This window comes from Fistularia commersonii, chromosome 30 (assembly GCF_037954325.1).
Source record: "Fistularia commersonii isolate RoL2024-O1a breed Wild chromosome 30, RoL_Fcom_v1.0, whole genome shotgun sequence".
NCBI classification, from domain to species: domain Eukaryota; kingdom Metazoa; phylum Chordata; class Actinopteri; order Syngnathiformes; family Fistulariidae; genus Fistularia; species Fistularia commersonii.
The window spans coordinates 7,104,366-7,122,323 of NC_141313.1; the positions used below are offsets into that span (position 1 = coordinate 7,104,366).

Below are 17,958 nucleotides of genomic sequence, written 5' to 3' on the forward strand. Positions count from 1 at the left end.
GTAATTCATATAGGAGGATAACAAAAAACCTTACTATGAATTTTAGTAAGTTTATTTTTTTAACGCCAACAAACTACATCTGATTGAAGGTAAAATAAATTTTGACGACGAAAACCCCATACATAGGATATGTGGTCAGTAGATGGCCATGAATCATTTGTATTGGTCTTTGCCACTATCTGATTCCAATTTATGACTTTTGACTGAAATTTCAGAATAGGTTTCCACAAACTTAAACGTCAATGGAGTTCCAGGTGCAGTGAACATTGTGGCCAAACAACATGATGAGATTATTTATCAGCATTTTTTGTCACCTGTCTGCATGTTGACAGATGTACTTACAATAATATGACAGACACATGAGATAATATTTGGCGCAATTCAATTGCCATCCTCAAAAACTAAATACCTGAACAATTTGTCATAATCTCTTTTTCATGTAATGACTGGAGTGGAGTTTCCAAACTCAACAATAAACTTCTGTTAAATTTAAAGCAGAACTTCAACTGATGTGCCTCCAAGTTACCCAAATTTATGGCAGTTTTTGTTTATTGTGCCAATAATAATAATAACATTAAATAATAATACCACTGACATGACAGCTGCAGTTAGCAAGTATTTTAATATTTACACATTTTATCATATTTTCCATAGAAGTTTTGACACAAATGTCTACAGTAAATAATCAAAAAATGCTGAAAAAAAATGTAATATTATATAATTTGTTCTGTTTAAAGTATGGAGGTTTGAATAACTTCGGCAGTGAAATTAGAATGATTTTCTTGCTACCAGTTCCAAGAGGGTAGAGGTAATTTTGTCCAAGCTGCTGATGAACCGCGGACCCCTGTGCATCCCAGATTCCATATTTTGGGAAGGTGCAAAAGGCTGTGAGTCAAAGATTTCATCCTCATCAGGGCCGTAGACATGAGGCCACGTGGGTTCTTGAAATGTCTCGGGATCAGCTTCTTCATCTGGATGAATTGCATGCGGTTCCCGAAATCTCTCTGGTGGTATAAAGGTCTCTGAAGGAAAATAAAAAAATAAATAAAACTGAATGGAAACATATACATATTTTTCTGGAATTCAGATATTAAAGAACTGCAAATATTACTTGGTATATTACATCTGAGAGCAAGCACTATAATTAGAAAACACATTAGTTAAAAAAAAACAAAAAACAAAAATGTACTGTGAACAGGTTTCTTTCATGAAATGTTCGAAACCATAACCTGATAGTCCCAGAGTTTTTGCCATACTTTGAATTATTTCTTTGAATTTGATAAGACTTTCGATATTTTCACCTTCATAACGTCCTCTGTTTGACAGTCTGGATTCCTCACGTGCAAGATGGAGGTAATCTTGGTGGTCTGCATCTGGCGAACGGTCATGCTGCTTCCAGCTTCGTCCTCTCAGGTCATTGCCAAAGTAGGGGTCATCTCGCTGTCTGATGTCTGAATCCTCCCCAACAGTTCTCTCAAACAGCTGCCGGTCAGGTTTTGAATTGTTGTAGTCTCTGGCTCCGTAGCTCTGATTATTTTGCTGAAAGTGCAGACTTCATTTGTTAACCTTTAAGAGGCACCAGGAACAATGAAAAGCTATAGTTTGATGATACATACTGCAATTTTCTCAGCTTTTTTGGCTTTGAATTCTTTCAGAAGACTGCAGAGTCTGTTCTTAAGGAATTTGGCTTCTTCAGCATTCTCAATTTCAATGTTTTTCTAGCAGGGGAAAGTGAAAAAGACATTTCAGATCAAGCTTTGAATGAATAACATAACATTATAACACATTAAATTGGGATGTGTGCTGCAAACAAACATACCAGTATATCATGCAGACAGCCTGAGTCAGAACCTCCTCCCTGGTTCATCTCAGACTGATTTGAGCACTAAAATATATAAAGTGTGACACCAGTTTAACATTTACCAAGAGATGGGAACATGTCCTGTATTGGTTGGAGGCATGAACAAATGCCAATTTTTTTTTCACACACACACGATAACTAACTCAGGCACGCACGCACGCACGCACGCACGCACACACTCACACACAGTTTGTTTTTTTGTTTACCTCTGATTCTGAATAGAGGACAGGATGATGATCCACTCTAGGGACTTCAGGTTCAAATGATGCACCTCCTTGTCTAGAATGTGCTCCAAACCTTGAATTCTGAGATCCACGCCTATTAGGGCCAGGATGTCCATCAAGGTTTGGATTGAGGTGACCATGCTCATTACCTCTAGGATAGTGTCCTAACCTAGGATTTGGAGGTACACACTCGATGGGTCTAGTATGGCATCTGAAGCGTGGATTCAGAGATCCCTGTGCATCGTTTAGCCTGAACACAAAACAATGTGTTCAGAAAAGTCAGGAATGGGAACATCATAATCAAAATCCTGGACTAGTGGAGATCAGTCTTTAAAAACTCAAGGTACATGATCACTCACGTCTTATTTGTTGTTGCCATCTCCCTTGTAGTGAGATCACAGAAGTGACTTTTTCTTTTTCTTTTTCCTTCTCTTTCATCTTTGACAGCCCCTTTTAGAAAGCGTCTGAATGGTTCTGGGATGTCAGACATTATTGTGGGAGCTTCATTTGCTGTCTGGAAAGGAGAGGACCCTGTTCTGCCGGGACCAGGCTTAACAATAAACTCTTCTGGATCTGGTTCTCCTGCTTCATGCTGATAATCTCTGATTGGAAAACGCTGATGTGACTGGTCAAGTTCCAAAAGTGAAGGGATATTCCGCCTCTTGGCTTTCGGCTCATCGGATCCATGTCTTCTTATTCTATTACTACTTCGGGGTCTCCCAGATTCCCTTTCAACAGACCACCTTTGTCTGTTCTCCTCTGGATACCTCAGCTGTGAGGACTCACGTTCAGCAGAATTAACTTGCCCACGTCGAACTTCCTCCATGTAAAACTCCTTCAGAGGATCTTTGTCTGGGTAGTGCGTTCTGTAAGGAGTCTCATCGGTAGAATGCTCTGTAGACTGATTCTGACCACAAGACATTCCCTCCCTTGAACCATACGGGGGAACATCACCTCTTGTTTGTGTGTCTCCAAAATAATTGTCCTCATACTCATCTGGATAATCAGAATCCCTATGCTGTTCTCTGTACATGTAACTTGCCCCATCATCTAACATCCCAAACTCTTCATCAGTGGGGTCACAGCTGTGCATGTCATCCCGCGGGTACATTGGTTTGTCTGTGTTCAACATTTGCCCATCATCTGGACTAAATCTGGATGTATTCGGGTATCTTTCCCTGAGAGAGAACCCCTTTTGATAGTCTTTGATTTCACGTATGGGGGGTAGAAAATCACACTGGCCTGAACTCATATTTGTGTTCTGGTTGAGATTTTGCTTCTGTGGTGGAGGAACTGAGGAGCAAAAATATACAAAAGCAAGTAAGTTATCTTTGCTATTCATATATCTTTAACAGCTGTACAATACTGTGAGAGAAATTCGGCTCTGATGTAACAAAATAGTCACTGTTTAAGAACTAAAACATTGTACGTAAAATTGCCTGTATGTGGTTTCACCGACAGAAAAGGAAAACATCAGGATTTTGCCATCCAGTACAGGCATGCCAAAAAAGTGACATAGTTTGGCCACTAGAGAGCAGAGGTGAGTATATTTTGCCAACTCTACAACGACCTGATGACTAACTCATTTGCCACAAAGAGATCTTAAGTGAGTGTATTTTGTTGAGGATACCTCTTGAGGTGTTTGACCAGCCTATCCCCCCTTTTTTCTTCATCGCCTGAAAAATGAACAGCATGTGTTAAGACACAAATTAAATTCACAATTTTAAATATACATTAACTTCAGTTATATGCAACAAGTAACTGAAATGTGGATGACCCACCACCGGACAGCCTCTTCCATCTTGTCTCTCTATCATCCCTGCTCTCGCTCGTATGATCTTTCCTACTTGTGTTACCATGAACGGTTTATCCCAGATCACCAGGTCCGGACGGTTCTCTTCCTAAATAAACACAACAGGCAGAGACATTTTTAAACCAATCATTTGGTTTAATAGAGGTTCTCTCACGGCTTATGAAAATGTGTCATCACAATGTAGTACCACATATTTCTGCCGGTGTTTTCGTCCAATCACATGGTGGACAATTTCTGGTAGGTTTGCAGTGTAATTACATAGCCTGCAGGCGTATCTGGGCCCGATAAGAGGATCAGCTAGATTGCAAGGCAGTTCTTCCAAATAGCTCAAACCTAGAATGCAAACCAGGAAAAAGTTCACACGGAATAGGATTCACATTGAGCAAAAGACGGTCTTTTGAAAATTCTTGATGAAGTTATTCACCAATGATGGGTTCATCAATGTCCAGGTAATCCAGATACTGTAAAATATCCTCAAACACTGGTAAGGCGTGTTCTCTGACACCAAGCCCTGAAAAGCCAAACACTGGTAATTGGCAAAAAAATCTTCATAGAATTTTGTTATTCATCAGTTATTATGATGTAGAATACCTTTTTGTGTGATATTGAACCTATGTGTAGAGCATATCTATTTACGCTGCTTTTGGTCTCATCACAAACAATAAATATAAAAAAAGAGATATGTCCTCATTTTGACACTGGCTTTTATATAGAGAGCAAAATTCCAGCCATCTCTGACACTGTTTTGGTCAAGACAAAAGCCTCGTGATGTTAGATTTGTAATGACTACTGAGTTGAGAGGCATAATGTTAATAACATGTGAAGCTATATGGTGAAGTTGCAGTCAGTAGGGTGTTAATAATGTGTGAAGCTATGTGGTGAAGCTGCAGTCAATACAGTGGAATTCTTCAAAACACTACCTGAAATCTAAAAATCTGACAACACAATTTTGGGCATGGTCTCTTCTGGTTATGCTTTAAATGCCTTAATCCTCAAATTCCACTGTACTTACATCAGCAATGAAGTCATCAACTTGAAAACAGAACAAATCCGACCTACTGTGTCTCATGACTAAGATGTAGAAGACTCAATGCTATGAAAGGATTTCACATGGATGCTATAGCGTGTGAAATATTGACAAAACTATACAAAAGGCATGGGGATTCAGTTGTAACCCTGTTTTGATGACAAAGATTGAAGAATGACATGTTACAGACAGTAGAAAAAAAATTAACCCTGTGATCTGATGTTTTCCCCTCTTCGTTGATGCATTTCAAATATGTCATTTGAAAAACTGCAATCGAGCAGTTTCTCTCTTAAAGGAAAAGGTTTGTTGTTTTCTTCCCATTCTCAATAAACATTCTATTGTTAAGCAGGCACTCTCAAGCCTTTCCCTATGCAGTGGAACATGTGTTATCCACAGCGATCCAAGTTTGGGAAATGCTGATGGGTGCGTGCACATCTGAACTTTTGAGATATACAATGTACAAGACGGAAGGCGAAGCTGCCGCATCTTTTGAGGCACCATGATTTAGAAACAGAGGGTTTTTTACCACTTGTTCAGAAAGTGGGAGGGAGGATGATCATTATGACCAATACTTGGGTCACAAGAAGAAGATAGTCTCCAATGACAATTCAGTGAGTGTCAAGCTATACCCAGGATTGTGCACAATGGTTGAAACAATGAAACCATTTACGCCGCATGATAAGTGACCAATCGGTCATCAAGTTTCTCATTTGCAGGGATTCTATAATCAAGAATGATTACTGTACAGAGCCTGACAGGGCTCACAGCGGGACACATGTCTGCTGAGACGGATAAGATATGGCCGAACTGGCCAGTTCAGCCTCATCGTGTTGGGGCTACACAATACTAGTGTGGCTGCCCATAAGCACTTTTGAAGACAATGGACAATAACCTGCTGTTATAGCAGCCTCTTCAGAGAGATGTATCAACAATAATTTGAAGCCAACAAAGTATGCTTCAATTAAACAGCAGTTTGGATTATGACATGCACTTAGACCTGGCCACAGGTGATGTTTAGAGGAATCTGTGCAATCAGAATCCTCTGAGACAGGGGAGCTGAAGCTAAATAATAGTAAACCCCAGAAAGAAAGCAACTCAAGATATGTGTACACACAGAGGAGTGTGGTGTTACAGATCAAAGTTTGCACACCTAAATTTAAGGTTAGCAAACATTGGGAAAGTCCAGTCAAGAATAGCAATTTTGGTGAAGAAGTATTCAGTGGGACCCAAATAATCCTGAAAATGACCTATTGATCCAGATCACTCCCCAAACACAGAAAGGTTGTTCCTCAGCCCATAACCTCCAAAATGGCAGCAGGAGTCTCAGAGAATGTTAAGCCAAGACTACTTGAAAAATTCCACAAGTGCAACAATAACGATTCAGCAGTCCATTTTTGGCCCATTAAATATCACTCCAACACGTTTGATCAAAACTGGGCAGAGCTTTTCCATAATTCACCTGGAAGACCATTGATGCTGACAAACGGATGTGATAAAAATCATACCAGACCACAATTACAGACTTTTGTATATTTAAAATTGCCCATACAAGCAGGCAAAAGTTTAGCAAGAGTTCTGTTGCTTTCAATGATCAATTTGTATCAAGTAAGCTGACAGGGCAGACTGCAAATATATTTGCAGCCAGAAAAGACCAAATTCAGACTGAAGATAAAGGTTTACTTACCTGCAGCAACAATTGCATCCTCTTTCTGCCAAGAATAAAAGAAAAGCAATGAAAATTTAGTGATCATTGATGAGTTAACACATCACTTGTTGGAGTACCCCACTGCTGGAAAAAAGAATAGATACATAAATGGAAAAAAAACAAAAACTTTTAACAGGTAATTTAGTGTGTACCATTACAAGTCATTCAGGAATACTACATTTTGTTATTTATTAACAAGACAAAAAATTGCCATTGTTGCATGAAAAAACCTGAACTTACCCAGATTATATAAAAACGCCTCATCCAAAAGAGGGATGCGTCACTGACTGATTCAAGGCAACCAAAATGTAGAGCGATGTTCAAGAAAACGTTCAAATTGATTATCTTTAAGCCATTAGTTGTAACTGCGACCACCAAGTGCTACTAATGCTGTAAAACCACAGGGGAGTCGGTGGGTTTGTCTGTACAATCTGTGAACCGTCTTCCCAGTGTAACAGCATCTGGTATGATGTTGGGCCTTCACATCAGAACATAAATCTTCTTGGGTTGTTCAAACTGAATCCTAAAGCCTTCATATACAAGGATATTGAGACATTCTAATATGATGCCCGGGCCTTGTCTAGAATGTGTACAAAAGCACACAGCAATGAAAATTAAACACATAAAAGAGCCAGTGGCAAGTGAGAAATGGAAGATAGTCTCCCCCAAAAGAGGGTTCCACAGAATGAATGACCATTCAGTTGGATAACAGCTTCATTTCAACTTCATTTTTGTTTCCCACCCAAAATTTCTTGGAAAAGTACCAAGAATGCCCAAATGCTGTGCTACATGCCAACAGTGCAGGAAGAATCACAGCTCTGCACGGACTGAATTCCTGACAAATGTGACTGAAAACAGAGGGCCGTCAGGTGGCAAGGTGGTGACCTCAAGAGAGTAAGTGAGGGCTACATAGTGCAGAAGAAAACATGCTTGTTTCTTCTTTTGTGAGGGACTAACAACTCCCGCTGAGTTGTTATCGCCACCTTCAAGTTTTATTCTGTTGGTGTAAATTCCTTCCAGATTTGTAACCCAGCATGATTTTTTCAAATATACTGTAGATAAGGTGCGTGCATCACAACAATGTGAAGCAAACCTCACCTTTGACAGGTCAACCTCATATGCACTGCCATGTCTCCTTCCTGAAGAGCAATTTTCAGGCAATGCTTTTTTTTCTGGATGACCAGGACAGAATCGTCTTTATGGTCAAAGAAGGGAAGAATAAATGACAGATACAAATGAAGACGTAATTACTGCCGAAAAGACTAAATGAACATTGAAGGTTACATAAAACTTAGGCACAGGCTCTTCCTTTTACAACATTCTGCACTGCCTGATATTTTATTTTATTTAGATGAATGCTTTTATCACCCATAGCTGCAGCAATGGCGAATTGATGTCACAGCATCACCCCTTCCGTGAAGATCCCATTATACAGCTCACGTTCACCTGAACGGAAAGCAGTAATGAAACATCACATCCCTTGATTATGGTGTTTGTATTTTTTTGCAGGATGTTTTATCCTGCATTGTTGGGGATAATTTTCCCAGCATCATAAAGCCTTTCCTAGGCTGACGTCCCATTTCAGCACCTCTCTACATCTCAGGTTTCCAAGAGAGACAGCCACTCTTTCTGACACCAGTTACAGCTTGCCTTTATTTCAAGGAGGACGACAGCGCATTCATCGCCGAACTCTCTTGAAAGACTTTGTAGTTGCTGTATTCAGACCTGTTCCATGGTGACAATATTTCTGTTAAGTGTACTTTTAGGTCCATGCCAAGGGAGACTGTCCTCCAACTGCTGTGTTGTTTGGTAAATTCATCGAGCATGCTGTAGTTCCACCCAATCCTGAGTTGTTTGCCCTTGTAAGAAGTGACAGGATGTGTCCAAACAGAATATATGAACATACCACCAATGTGTAACAAATTTGCACTTAGAGACTCAAGGGGTAAATGTGGTGAATAATGTCTCTTATTAATGATCGGCTGGGACATGAATGACCCGAAAGAAACCTCAGGCATGAACAAACACGGAATTCATCAGCGCCAACCCACCGGATAACAAGAGGAAATTAAGAAAACGTCCACAAGGCCGGAGGAAAATAAGTTACGATATATGGTTTTTCGGATAACTTGTGAGAAAAATGGGACGGATAGCAAGAGGAGAACCAGTAGGCCAGATTAAGGTGCAGAGTTTTGCAGTACAGGACTGATTCTTTATGCTGTGTACCTTTATATGCCCCGGTGATGTCAGATGTATCTTGTACAACGTTTTACCACGCATGGACTTTTGACACACCTAAAAAGAAAAGCATGTGTCAGTTTCAAAAATGGGGACTGGTATTTGTTGAGTGGTGATAATTGAGAAAAACTGCGAATGCACTGAACAGCTGGGCAAACAAAATGCGAGAGGAGCTGAAGCAGTGAGGCGACCTATACCTGTCAAAGCCAGCTTATAGTAACTGAATACTGGCAACTTACCGTACATTCAATGAACTCATTCAAAGCATCATCTTCATGCGGCGTTTCAAAATTTTCCATTGTCGAACGACTACGCCGCTATCAACGTTATACCTCAGGTAGCCACCGACCTAGCCACTGTATGGCTAACCAGGGGAGGTAAACAAGTATGGGTCGAGTTGTTTAAAGCAGCAATGAGTATTACTTTTTACTCAAGCACCAGTAGTTACTCGGAATGTGTGGAGAGTCCAGCGTTTATTATCAAACTTGTCTCAATAACCCGTAGCTGAACCTGAGAATGGTTATTTGAAAGGGGGACCGACTTCCTGTATTGGTGCGTGGGGGGTTGAGTTGGGCTCCTCCAAGATCATGAACGCCCCCTGCCGGCCAGGAGTCGAATTGCAATCGTTTTATTTAATAATGGAGCCTAAGATTTTGTACATATTGTTTATTTATGGTCATTAGAATTGGCTTTCTATGTACAAAAAAAAAAAAATCAGCTGTGGGTCTGGCTTTGGAAACTGGGACACTTGTCAAGCTGTGTGAGGCATCTGTGTGGCATTAAATAGACTTCAGGTTAAAATTATGAAGCAACTTTATGGACTCGAACTGGACCGAAATTGATCCCTTCGCATATGTCAACACATTTTAGGGCTGGCTAACAATTTAAAAATATATCGATTCGCAATTACCTGTTTTTGCAAAGATACGTCTCCCCAGCTTTGACAACATTAATAAGGACTTATTGATAGAACTCACAGATATACGTGCATACTTATGCACCACACAGCATAAAACAAATAAGAGGAGATAAGATTGAAAACAAAGTCCCAGGACATATGCACATACGTAAACAAAATGCTGCGGTGTTCCAAAATACTGCAAATTCTTTTGAGATATCACACAATGGGAGTATACTGTGGTGTATCATCTGAAGTTACAATTACAAAAATATCACACCAGCAGAATCCTAACCACTTTTGAGTCAGAGGGTTAAAGGAGCAGGGGCCAAAACACAAGACTACTGTGAACCAATGACATTTCATAGTAAAAGCCTTGTGGATAAATGAATAAGCGTCAGAACACAATCACTTTCCAAAATGAAGAGGACTATGGCAATGTCACTGTTAGTTTAAGATCTAGGAACAGGTTCGTAGGTGTGTGGAGCAGGAGGGTCAGGCCTTGGGGCGGCTGGTAAAATGTCAGTTAGAAGAATTGTAGAGTCCTCCGGGGAGATTGTTCAAACGGGACCGCAGCTCTTTCCGGACCTGGGTGACACGCGCCAGTTTGCGTTTATATTCCTGAAAAAGTCCACCACAAAAAAAAGGTCCATCAGAGATCATAGATCTTCAAGTTCAGCTTTTAGCCTTGATAGACAAAAAACAAAATAAAAAAAAAAAATGTGGTGAACTTTATGTAAATAGACGTCTGCAAAGATTGTGAGATCACGTATTTGCAAAAATTAAAAACAAGACCACATTACATGACAAAATCTGTAAATGATCAATGAAACTAATTAACACAAGAGTGGTTATCCGACCCAATCACATATTTTGCATCGTCCCTTTTCATTAAACTGAAAAGAAAACAACATGGCGTGAATGCATAGTGTATTTTAATGGTTCATTTCCCACAAGGTGCATTTAATAAATTTTTTAATCACTCTTTCTTAAACGCTATCTCCACTGAAAATTTATTTTGCACAAAGCGTATTTTAAACCCTATTGATAATTACTCATTATCGAAACCGATCACAAATGATGATCATGCTAAGATCTGTCATTTGATTTTGAACGTACACATGAAGTGTATTTGGATGTATTTTACACACTTGCTGGATAGGTTAAAAGGAATGGGTAAAATGTACTCAGAAAGATGTGAAATAAAGGGTTTTCTTTTTCCAAATCATACAGATATTTCACTTAGGTCAGAAATATGAATTATCATAGGTTTTGTGTTACTTTGAATGTCAAACAGCTGGTGAATACAGCTAACATGATGCCATAACACACAACTCAGCCTGCCATTGGAAGAAAATCACAAAGCTAAAACTGGAATTCATGCTAACAATTTTAATCAAAGTGAGAAATAACAAAGCCTTAAAGATGTATAAATGTAGAGTTTTTTTCATCTGAAAAAACACAAGAAGTGTAGTGCATTGATTTGACAACTATGTTACAGGCTTTTGGTGAAGATTATCTTGAAAGTTACAATTTGTATGTCACCAAGGGCTGCACACTTTACAGCAAAAGAAAAGCACTCACAAGATCCTTTTTTATTTCAATTTTTTTTTTATTCCAAAAGAAATGTGACCGTGCGAAGATACACATTTGAAAGTGTTTCTCCTCTCTGGATCCTGTGGAAAGAGGCCGGACAGTTATGGTAGCCACACAAAGACATCATTCCTGGACTTGGGAGTTAAGTTTTTGGTACATACTTACATTGAGGTGAGTGCCAAATTAGAAAACAGAGAAATGGGAAAACCTCCCATATGATTTTTTTTTTTCCTAATTGTTAATCATTCTGTTCGAACATATAATGTGGTATTTGTAGTTTGTACTAGCGGACTGCCACTCTGCAGAAAAAATAGCCGGTATTAAACATTGTTAATGACTGAAGTGTGAGGCAGAGAAGACAAAGTGAATGGGAGGGAAAAAAAAAGATTTACGCACTTCTAGTTTCTGCTCATTCTGGGCCAGGCCGTCCTTCTGGCTTTGCAGGAAGACCATGAGAGTGCGTGTGAGTTGCCTTCTGTCATCTATCTCCGCTGCCAAACGACCGCTGTAGTCAGCCAGCAGCATGCAGGCTTCCTCTACCAGCCGGGAAAGCCGCTCTCCCGATTCCTTATCTAAAGAAAATCAAAGTAGAGAGGCCCCAGGGCACCATACTTAGTATGTCCAGTTTGAAAGGTTTTGGCAAACAACCTGTGCTGCATTCAAAGAGCGAGGGGAAAAAAGGTCTTTACAGAACAGCAAAGTGAAATATTTTCAAGAATCCCCTACAAAATTACTCTACAGTGCACACACTACATGTAAGGCATTTGTGACTTGGGTCGTCTTCTAGTTTTTTTTTTTGTCCATCCATTGGATCGCTCACATTTAAGACATTATAACAAACACTAAAGCTATTTTTTAGACCTTTATCTATTCAAATATGTTCTCAAGGGGGCAGCCTGTTTGACATGCAAGCCCGTGACCACATTCGTCGTTCACATTCACATCTGGGATGCGACACTCGTCTTGTTACCACTTAACAGTGCCACTGGAAGCTGCACTCAGGTTTGTTAAAGGTCCTTTGGCCATTTTCAGCTTCCTCCATAGTTGCCGTCTACTGTTCAATAAATAGGGTTAAAACGAATTCCTAGTACCTGAACGCAGCTCTGCTCTGCTTCTATGAGTTTTATGCTCAGTCAGCTAAAATTATACAGTGTAGCAATAGGAGCTCGGGAGAGGAGCGCTGTATCAGTCATTAGGAAGTCACTGAACAATCAAAATAACATCAAAGCTGTTTGAAAATACATCATGATCTTTGCCTCCTGCCGCCCACCTGTGATCCTATGAAGCAGTGATGTGTCCTGCACCTCAGCAGGAAGGGCAGAGATGCGCTGACGCAGCACTGAATCGCCTGAAGCTGCATTCTCCAGCTCCTGCAGAGCTCGGATTAACTCTGCTGTCTGTTGGAGAGAAATGGAGGTAAGGGATGTGGACGGATGAGTAAAACAATAAAAGAAGGTATTATGGAAAACATGTCATGAAACAACCTCATTGTGTTTTCAAGCGATATTTCATTAAAGCTATCTATTCACGGCTGCACTATTTGTATGGGCCAGGACCTGTGGGGGCTCTGCTGGGGAGCTCTGGGAGGCAAAGTCCTCATCATCTGGTTGGATCTCCTCATATGACCTTTTCTTAGGCTTCTTCTCTCCATCTAGAATTTATGAGATAAGGTTGCAGTCAAAAAGTGCCACACAAGCGAGTAGTGTACTCCTCCAACAATGAAGGGTCAAAATTTAACCCCTTTATTAAGATCGTGCAATATGTAAACTACATTTTGTGAGATTAGAATGTCTTCATTTCATAATCATTCTCCATCATTTATTTGGCAGCTTTTCAGATAATTTTTTTGTGATGTGTCATTTTCTTCAATTACACCTGGTTGCGGGCAAAACAGACAAGGACAATGACAGCTTAAAAGGGCAAAGGCTTTGTACCTAAAGTAAGCAAGGGTTTAGTTTATTCATGTAAACTTGGTTGAGGTATTAAAAGTAACAAATGAAGCATAAGAGAGAAGAAACTGCACCAATGAGAGACGCAAAGCAACGGCGGTTTCCAGATAATTACGGAAACTACAGCAACAGCCTATTGCCTGCAGGACATCTTACGATACAGAATCATGATGTTGGATGGCAGAAACCATGGCTGCTACTGTGACTTGCATCTGCAGAGATGTGTCAATTAAGATACAGCAGTCCGTGTTTATAAACTGGCTATTTACCACATGGGAACAAATGGCCGCCGCTTGCTTCAGAGAAACTCATTTGAGTTGTTGGGATACTCCAAGTCTGTGTCAACACAACATCGGCAAGACTGCTGGCCCTCACTTGGAGGACCAGACATGCATGCAGTGGCTACGGCTAGATTTTGGTTAGTATCTACAATATTTAACTGAACTTAAAATGTGTCATATTGTGATTTGCATAGTATCTGGAATATAAACTATCCCTGCATTTCGGGACGGCATGGTGCTGGAGGTATAGCAATCATCCTTCGAACGGGACATTCCTGGTTTGATTCCCAGCTCCTCCTAGGGTGTTGCAGTGTTGTTGAGCAAGACACTGAACCCCTAACTGCTACCCTGGTGCTGATAGACGGCAGCCAACTGCTCATGGTTCATCCATGATGGGTTAAGTGCAGAGAAGGAATTTCCCCGCGAGGGATTATTAAAGTATAAAATATTAATTATCCCTTCTCAGAAGGACTGGGCCATCGCATCAATGCTGAACACCTGATTTCAATCAGGAAGTCCATGCAGGGTAATATTTTGACTGAACTTACACAGGACTTGTGAAAGCTGTTCCAGTAGGTTGTTCTCGTAAACAGCTCGCTCCTGCCAGATGGACAGAACACGGCCCAACTGCTTCTTACAGCCTTCTTCACCCTCTCTACAAAGCGGGAGGAAGATCAGTCATTATTCACACAGATGTCAGTGACACCTTTGCATTGGATTGTCTTTGATTCTCACGAGCTGTTTATATTAAAACACAGACCAAATAGAATATGCTTTGTGTGATAAAAAAGATTAGGAGATATAGGTTAATAGGAAAGACTGTATCCACAAATGAAGGGGAAATTAATTTAATTCTATGGAGACTGAACAATGCAGAAATCAAAAAGTAACATCTACTTTTAATAACATCTCTGTAACTGTCAAAACAATGTATGTTGAGGTTCTTGAGAACATGCAAATAAAAATAAGTTTGTAGCAATTTGCATTAATCATTAACTATGACATTTAAAACTTCCCTTTGAAATCTTTATGTGGGAGAAACAAACGTGCAAAAAGTGCCAGAATAGAGAAAAATGAGGCAATATATCCCTAGACTGGTTACTTGATCAAGAATGTGAAATGTTCTATATTAATTGAGTGACTCAATCTTATGCAGTGTTCACAAAAAAATTAAAGTTGTAAAAGAATACAGATATTACATATACAGTCATAGCTACAGTGCCAAATTTGTATAATCCTTGTTTTGGATAAGGATTGGATAAGTTGTGTCAAACAGATATATATTAGTGAGAGAAAAATCAATTCTGCATATGGACATATTGACATATGACATAATAAACATGGGAAAAATGACCTGTGAACATGTTTGAAGGCATCAACAATGATAGGTGCAAAGTCCTGGGTGAACTCAGGTCCTTTCTTCTTGCTGTTTTGGATAACGTCATTGGCTAAGTAAAGGAAGGTCAGCTTGCGTGATACCTGAGCTGCATGAAAACACAAATACAAAGGTACAGTTACGAAGACTAACCTTTGAGTTGAGCATCATAATGATTGCATGATGCAATATAAAAACAATATTTGAACCTCAAATGAACTGATGTAATTTTCCCCATCTAAAGCCAAAACATACATACAAGATTTTCTGTGGATCACAGATAATATTGTTGTATTGTAACTACAAAGATCCTAATGGCCAAGGCATTGACACAATTTGTCTCTTCTTTATACAAACCTGCGTGTTTTTTTCATATTTTCTCCAGTATTATGTAATACCTGACAGGGTCACAACCTAGAACCGATGGATACACCCATATCACTTTTGGATCAGTCCCACCTCAAACTGTGCCAAGCATATGGCTCCAGTGATCATCATAACTGCAATGAAACCATTCACAAAAAAATTTCTAAAAAAATCAATCGAATTGGAGGTCTCATCAAGGTTGTTGACTTGGATCCTCGAGGAAAAGTCTGCTCGTATCAGTTTTCTGGTACAGGAAAAAGTATTCACAGTCCAGCATTTGTATATACTTATTCTTTTTGATGCTTGCTGATCACCATCTCACAATATCATATTATTTTGAACCCTGTAGTCTTAAGAGTGTCAAAAAATAACAACCTTAGGAGTCACCCTTCATGACCGCTTGGTCATTGGTTTGCAAATGTCTCATTATTGAAATGATGCCGTCTCAGGTTTCTATCAGAGCAATGCTGATGGAAGAATATTGAATGCAGCATTTCAGAAACATTTTAAAGAAAAATCAAATCTCAACAATCAAATTGATTATTACACCAAGGTCACGCACAAAAATGCATCCTTAAATTAGCGATGCTGTGATTCAGAATGACCTTGGTATACCAGGGATCTACTTCTTTCAGCTATTCAGGGTCTGTCGTCTTAATTCCCTTAACCAAACAGCAACTGTCCACATGTGCATGTCGTGGTGTGTTTGTTTTACATTACACAGTCAAAGGGTGCTTTTGAGCCCCTTGTTAAGATCATGGCACCCTTCTAGTTGGAAGGTAAACAGCGACGGACAAAGGCACAACTTTACAGGGTTTGTTGATTTTCAGCAGCACTTAACTCACGCCTGTTTCAAGTGGTTGTAACCTACTTAACATAACCTATATTCCCTGTGTGCAATGTTGAGGTCTAATTATTAGGATGGGGAGGGTGAGGACACATGTTCAGAAACCCACACCATGGTTCCCAAAAGCCCAGTGACAGGTTCTCATTTTCTGTGTCAATGACATACTTTGAATCTCTTTTCAATGTGAATTAACTGATTTAAGCAAGTGAATCAAGCATAATTAATGGCATTATTGAAAATTCTTCAAAATGCAGATTTAACTCTTTCATAAAGATTTTTGCACCTACCGGTAAGACAAATCATCAAATGTTAATCATTTCTTTGGTTTCAAAAAAACAAACGAGGAGGGCACAAATCATCTCCCATCATCATGGGGGCTCATGAAAAATACAGAACTCATAAAATGAGAGATGCTCAGCCTACATATTGCAGTAAAGTGAATATCTATATTATATTAAACATTATTCATATTATTAAATATGTATATCTGCTGAATTTCTGGAGGATTTCCAGTAATGCTGATGCTTCTGCAAAAGCAAAAACGGGAAGATACAATTACTATCAGCATACAAATCATGCACTGGAAACCCGACTATTGACAGATTGTGCAGCTGTAGTATACTTATTTCAATTGTGTTTCTGACCACATTGCTGTTGTCTTGTGGTCTGCCATGGCTGGAAATAGCACTGAGGCTCAAAGAACTATGGTTCAAGAGGGGCTTATCTCAAAATTCAACAGACCCAAAGCAGCGTTACTCTTGTGCAAGTGTTTTACATGGGGTTACACCATGAGTTTTGAAATCACTGGATAGGTATTAATGTGTTTTTACAACACACAACGAGATAACACACATAAAACCTGAAGCAATCAAAAACAGCATCATAGCACAACTTTCGGAACAATCGTCGAACACAAACAATGGGCGTTACGAATGACTAGCATTTTGAAAGACTTTTTAAACGGGAATAAACGAGGAATGGACTATTGAACGCGTTTGAAAGGGCTAACGTTATTGTTTAAGTTTTGCACAACAAACAGACACAAAACTTCCTTTGCATTAGCACCGCAAATAAACAAACAGCCTCCTGGCAGCGTGGATTGATGCTAACAAGACTTGAGCATTGATAGTGAAAGCCTTTTAAAGTGTTTATTAGGTAGCTAGTTGGCGGTGTTGATAACGCCCATATACATTAGACACATTTACGTGCTATACGACTTAAAAAGGCACACGCTAGCTACAACCGGTTTGTGACCCGAAGACGTTTGTTTACAGTTTTCGTAACTTGTGGTAACGTGTTAACAACCTGGCTATCCTACATGCTTCTTACCTTTTTTCAGTTCGTTGAACCAAACATTGACAATGGTCTTCGAGTGTTTTCTATGATGAATAAGCCACAACGACAACGTCTGTACACTTTGCTGGGAGTTGCTAAGCTCGGATAGTTTTTTTTCTAAAGCTGCCTCCGAGAAAGCTGACATCTCGTCGAGATAAGAGTATTACGAGGCACCGGGAGAGACAGCTTTACGATATCTCCCAAAATATTTACTAATTAGCCTGCGTTGCTGAAAGCTTTATCCATACAAATTACAGCGTTAGATCCGTCTGAAAGGTAATAGGTTGTTGTTAAAACACTCGTTTATTTATGCTAACACGTTGTCCTGGCTAGCTTGCTTTGGTGCAGCCTGCAAGAGGCGCTTCCGTATGGCCTTAGTGCAACGTTCAAGTCCATAGGAAAATAGAGATTTCCCTCCCGAGACGCCACATTACACACGGCGG

General features: G+C 39.7%; 2 protein-coding genes across 5 annotated transcripts; both read right to left on the reverse strand.

The window, feature by feature from the left end:
- Positions 1–97: 97 nt before the first annotated feature.
- Positions 98–9,399, reverse strand: LOC147216278 (uncharacterized). Of its 3 annotated transcripts, XM_086178251.1 has the most exons (13): positions 9,108–9,399; positions 8,857–8,925; positions 6,610–6,634; positions 4,323–4,409; positions 4,086–4,231; positions 3,867–3,986; positions 3,716–3,761; positions 2,445–3,378; positions 2,068–2,335; positions 1,820–1,885; positions 1,617–1,718; positions 1,302–1,539; positions 98–1,022 (listed from the first exon to the last, which is right to left on the reverse strand). In XM_086178251.1, exons 1-13 carry the CDS (start codon positions 9,165–9,167, stop codon positions 769–771), a joined length of 2,415 nt encoding a protein of 804 aa, XP_086034377.1. In that variant the 5' UTR covers positions 9,168–9,399; the 3' UTR covers positions 98–768. The 3 variants fall into 3 exon arrangements, with proteins under 3 accessions (XP_086034377.1, XP_086034378.1, XP_086034379.1); XM_086178252.1 differs by lacking the exons at positions 8,857–8,925; positions 9,108–9,399 and adding an exon at positions 6,871–8,589 and having other exon boundaries at positions 99–1,022; XM_086178253.1 differs by lacking the exon at positions 6,610–6,634 and having other exon boundaries at positions 101–1,022; positions 9,108–9,175.
- Positions 9,400–9,519: 120 nt separating this feature from the next.
- Positions 9,520–17,900, reverse strand: LOC147216279 (regulation of nuclear pre-mRNA domain-containing protein 1A-like). Of its 2 annotated transcripts, none has more exons than XM_086178261.1 (7): positions 17,510–17,900; positions 14,947–15,076; positions 14,141–14,247; positions 12,919–13,013; positions 12,633–12,759; positions 11,759–11,934; positions 9,520–10,387 (listed from the first exon to the last, which is right to left on the reverse strand). In XM_086178261.1, the coding sequence occupies exons 1-7, from the start codon at positions 17,658–17,660 to the stop codon at positions 10,289–10,291; spliced, it is 885 nt and encodes a 294-aa protein (XP_086034387.1). In that variant the 5' UTR covers positions 17,661–17,900; the 3' UTR covers positions 9,520–10,288. The 2 variants fall into 2 exon arrangements, with proteins under 2 accessions (XP_086034387.1, XP_086034388.1); XM_086178262.1 differs by lacking the exon at positions 9,520–10,387 and adding an exon at positions 11,353–11,661.
- Positions 17,901–17,958: the final 58 nt, after the last annotated feature.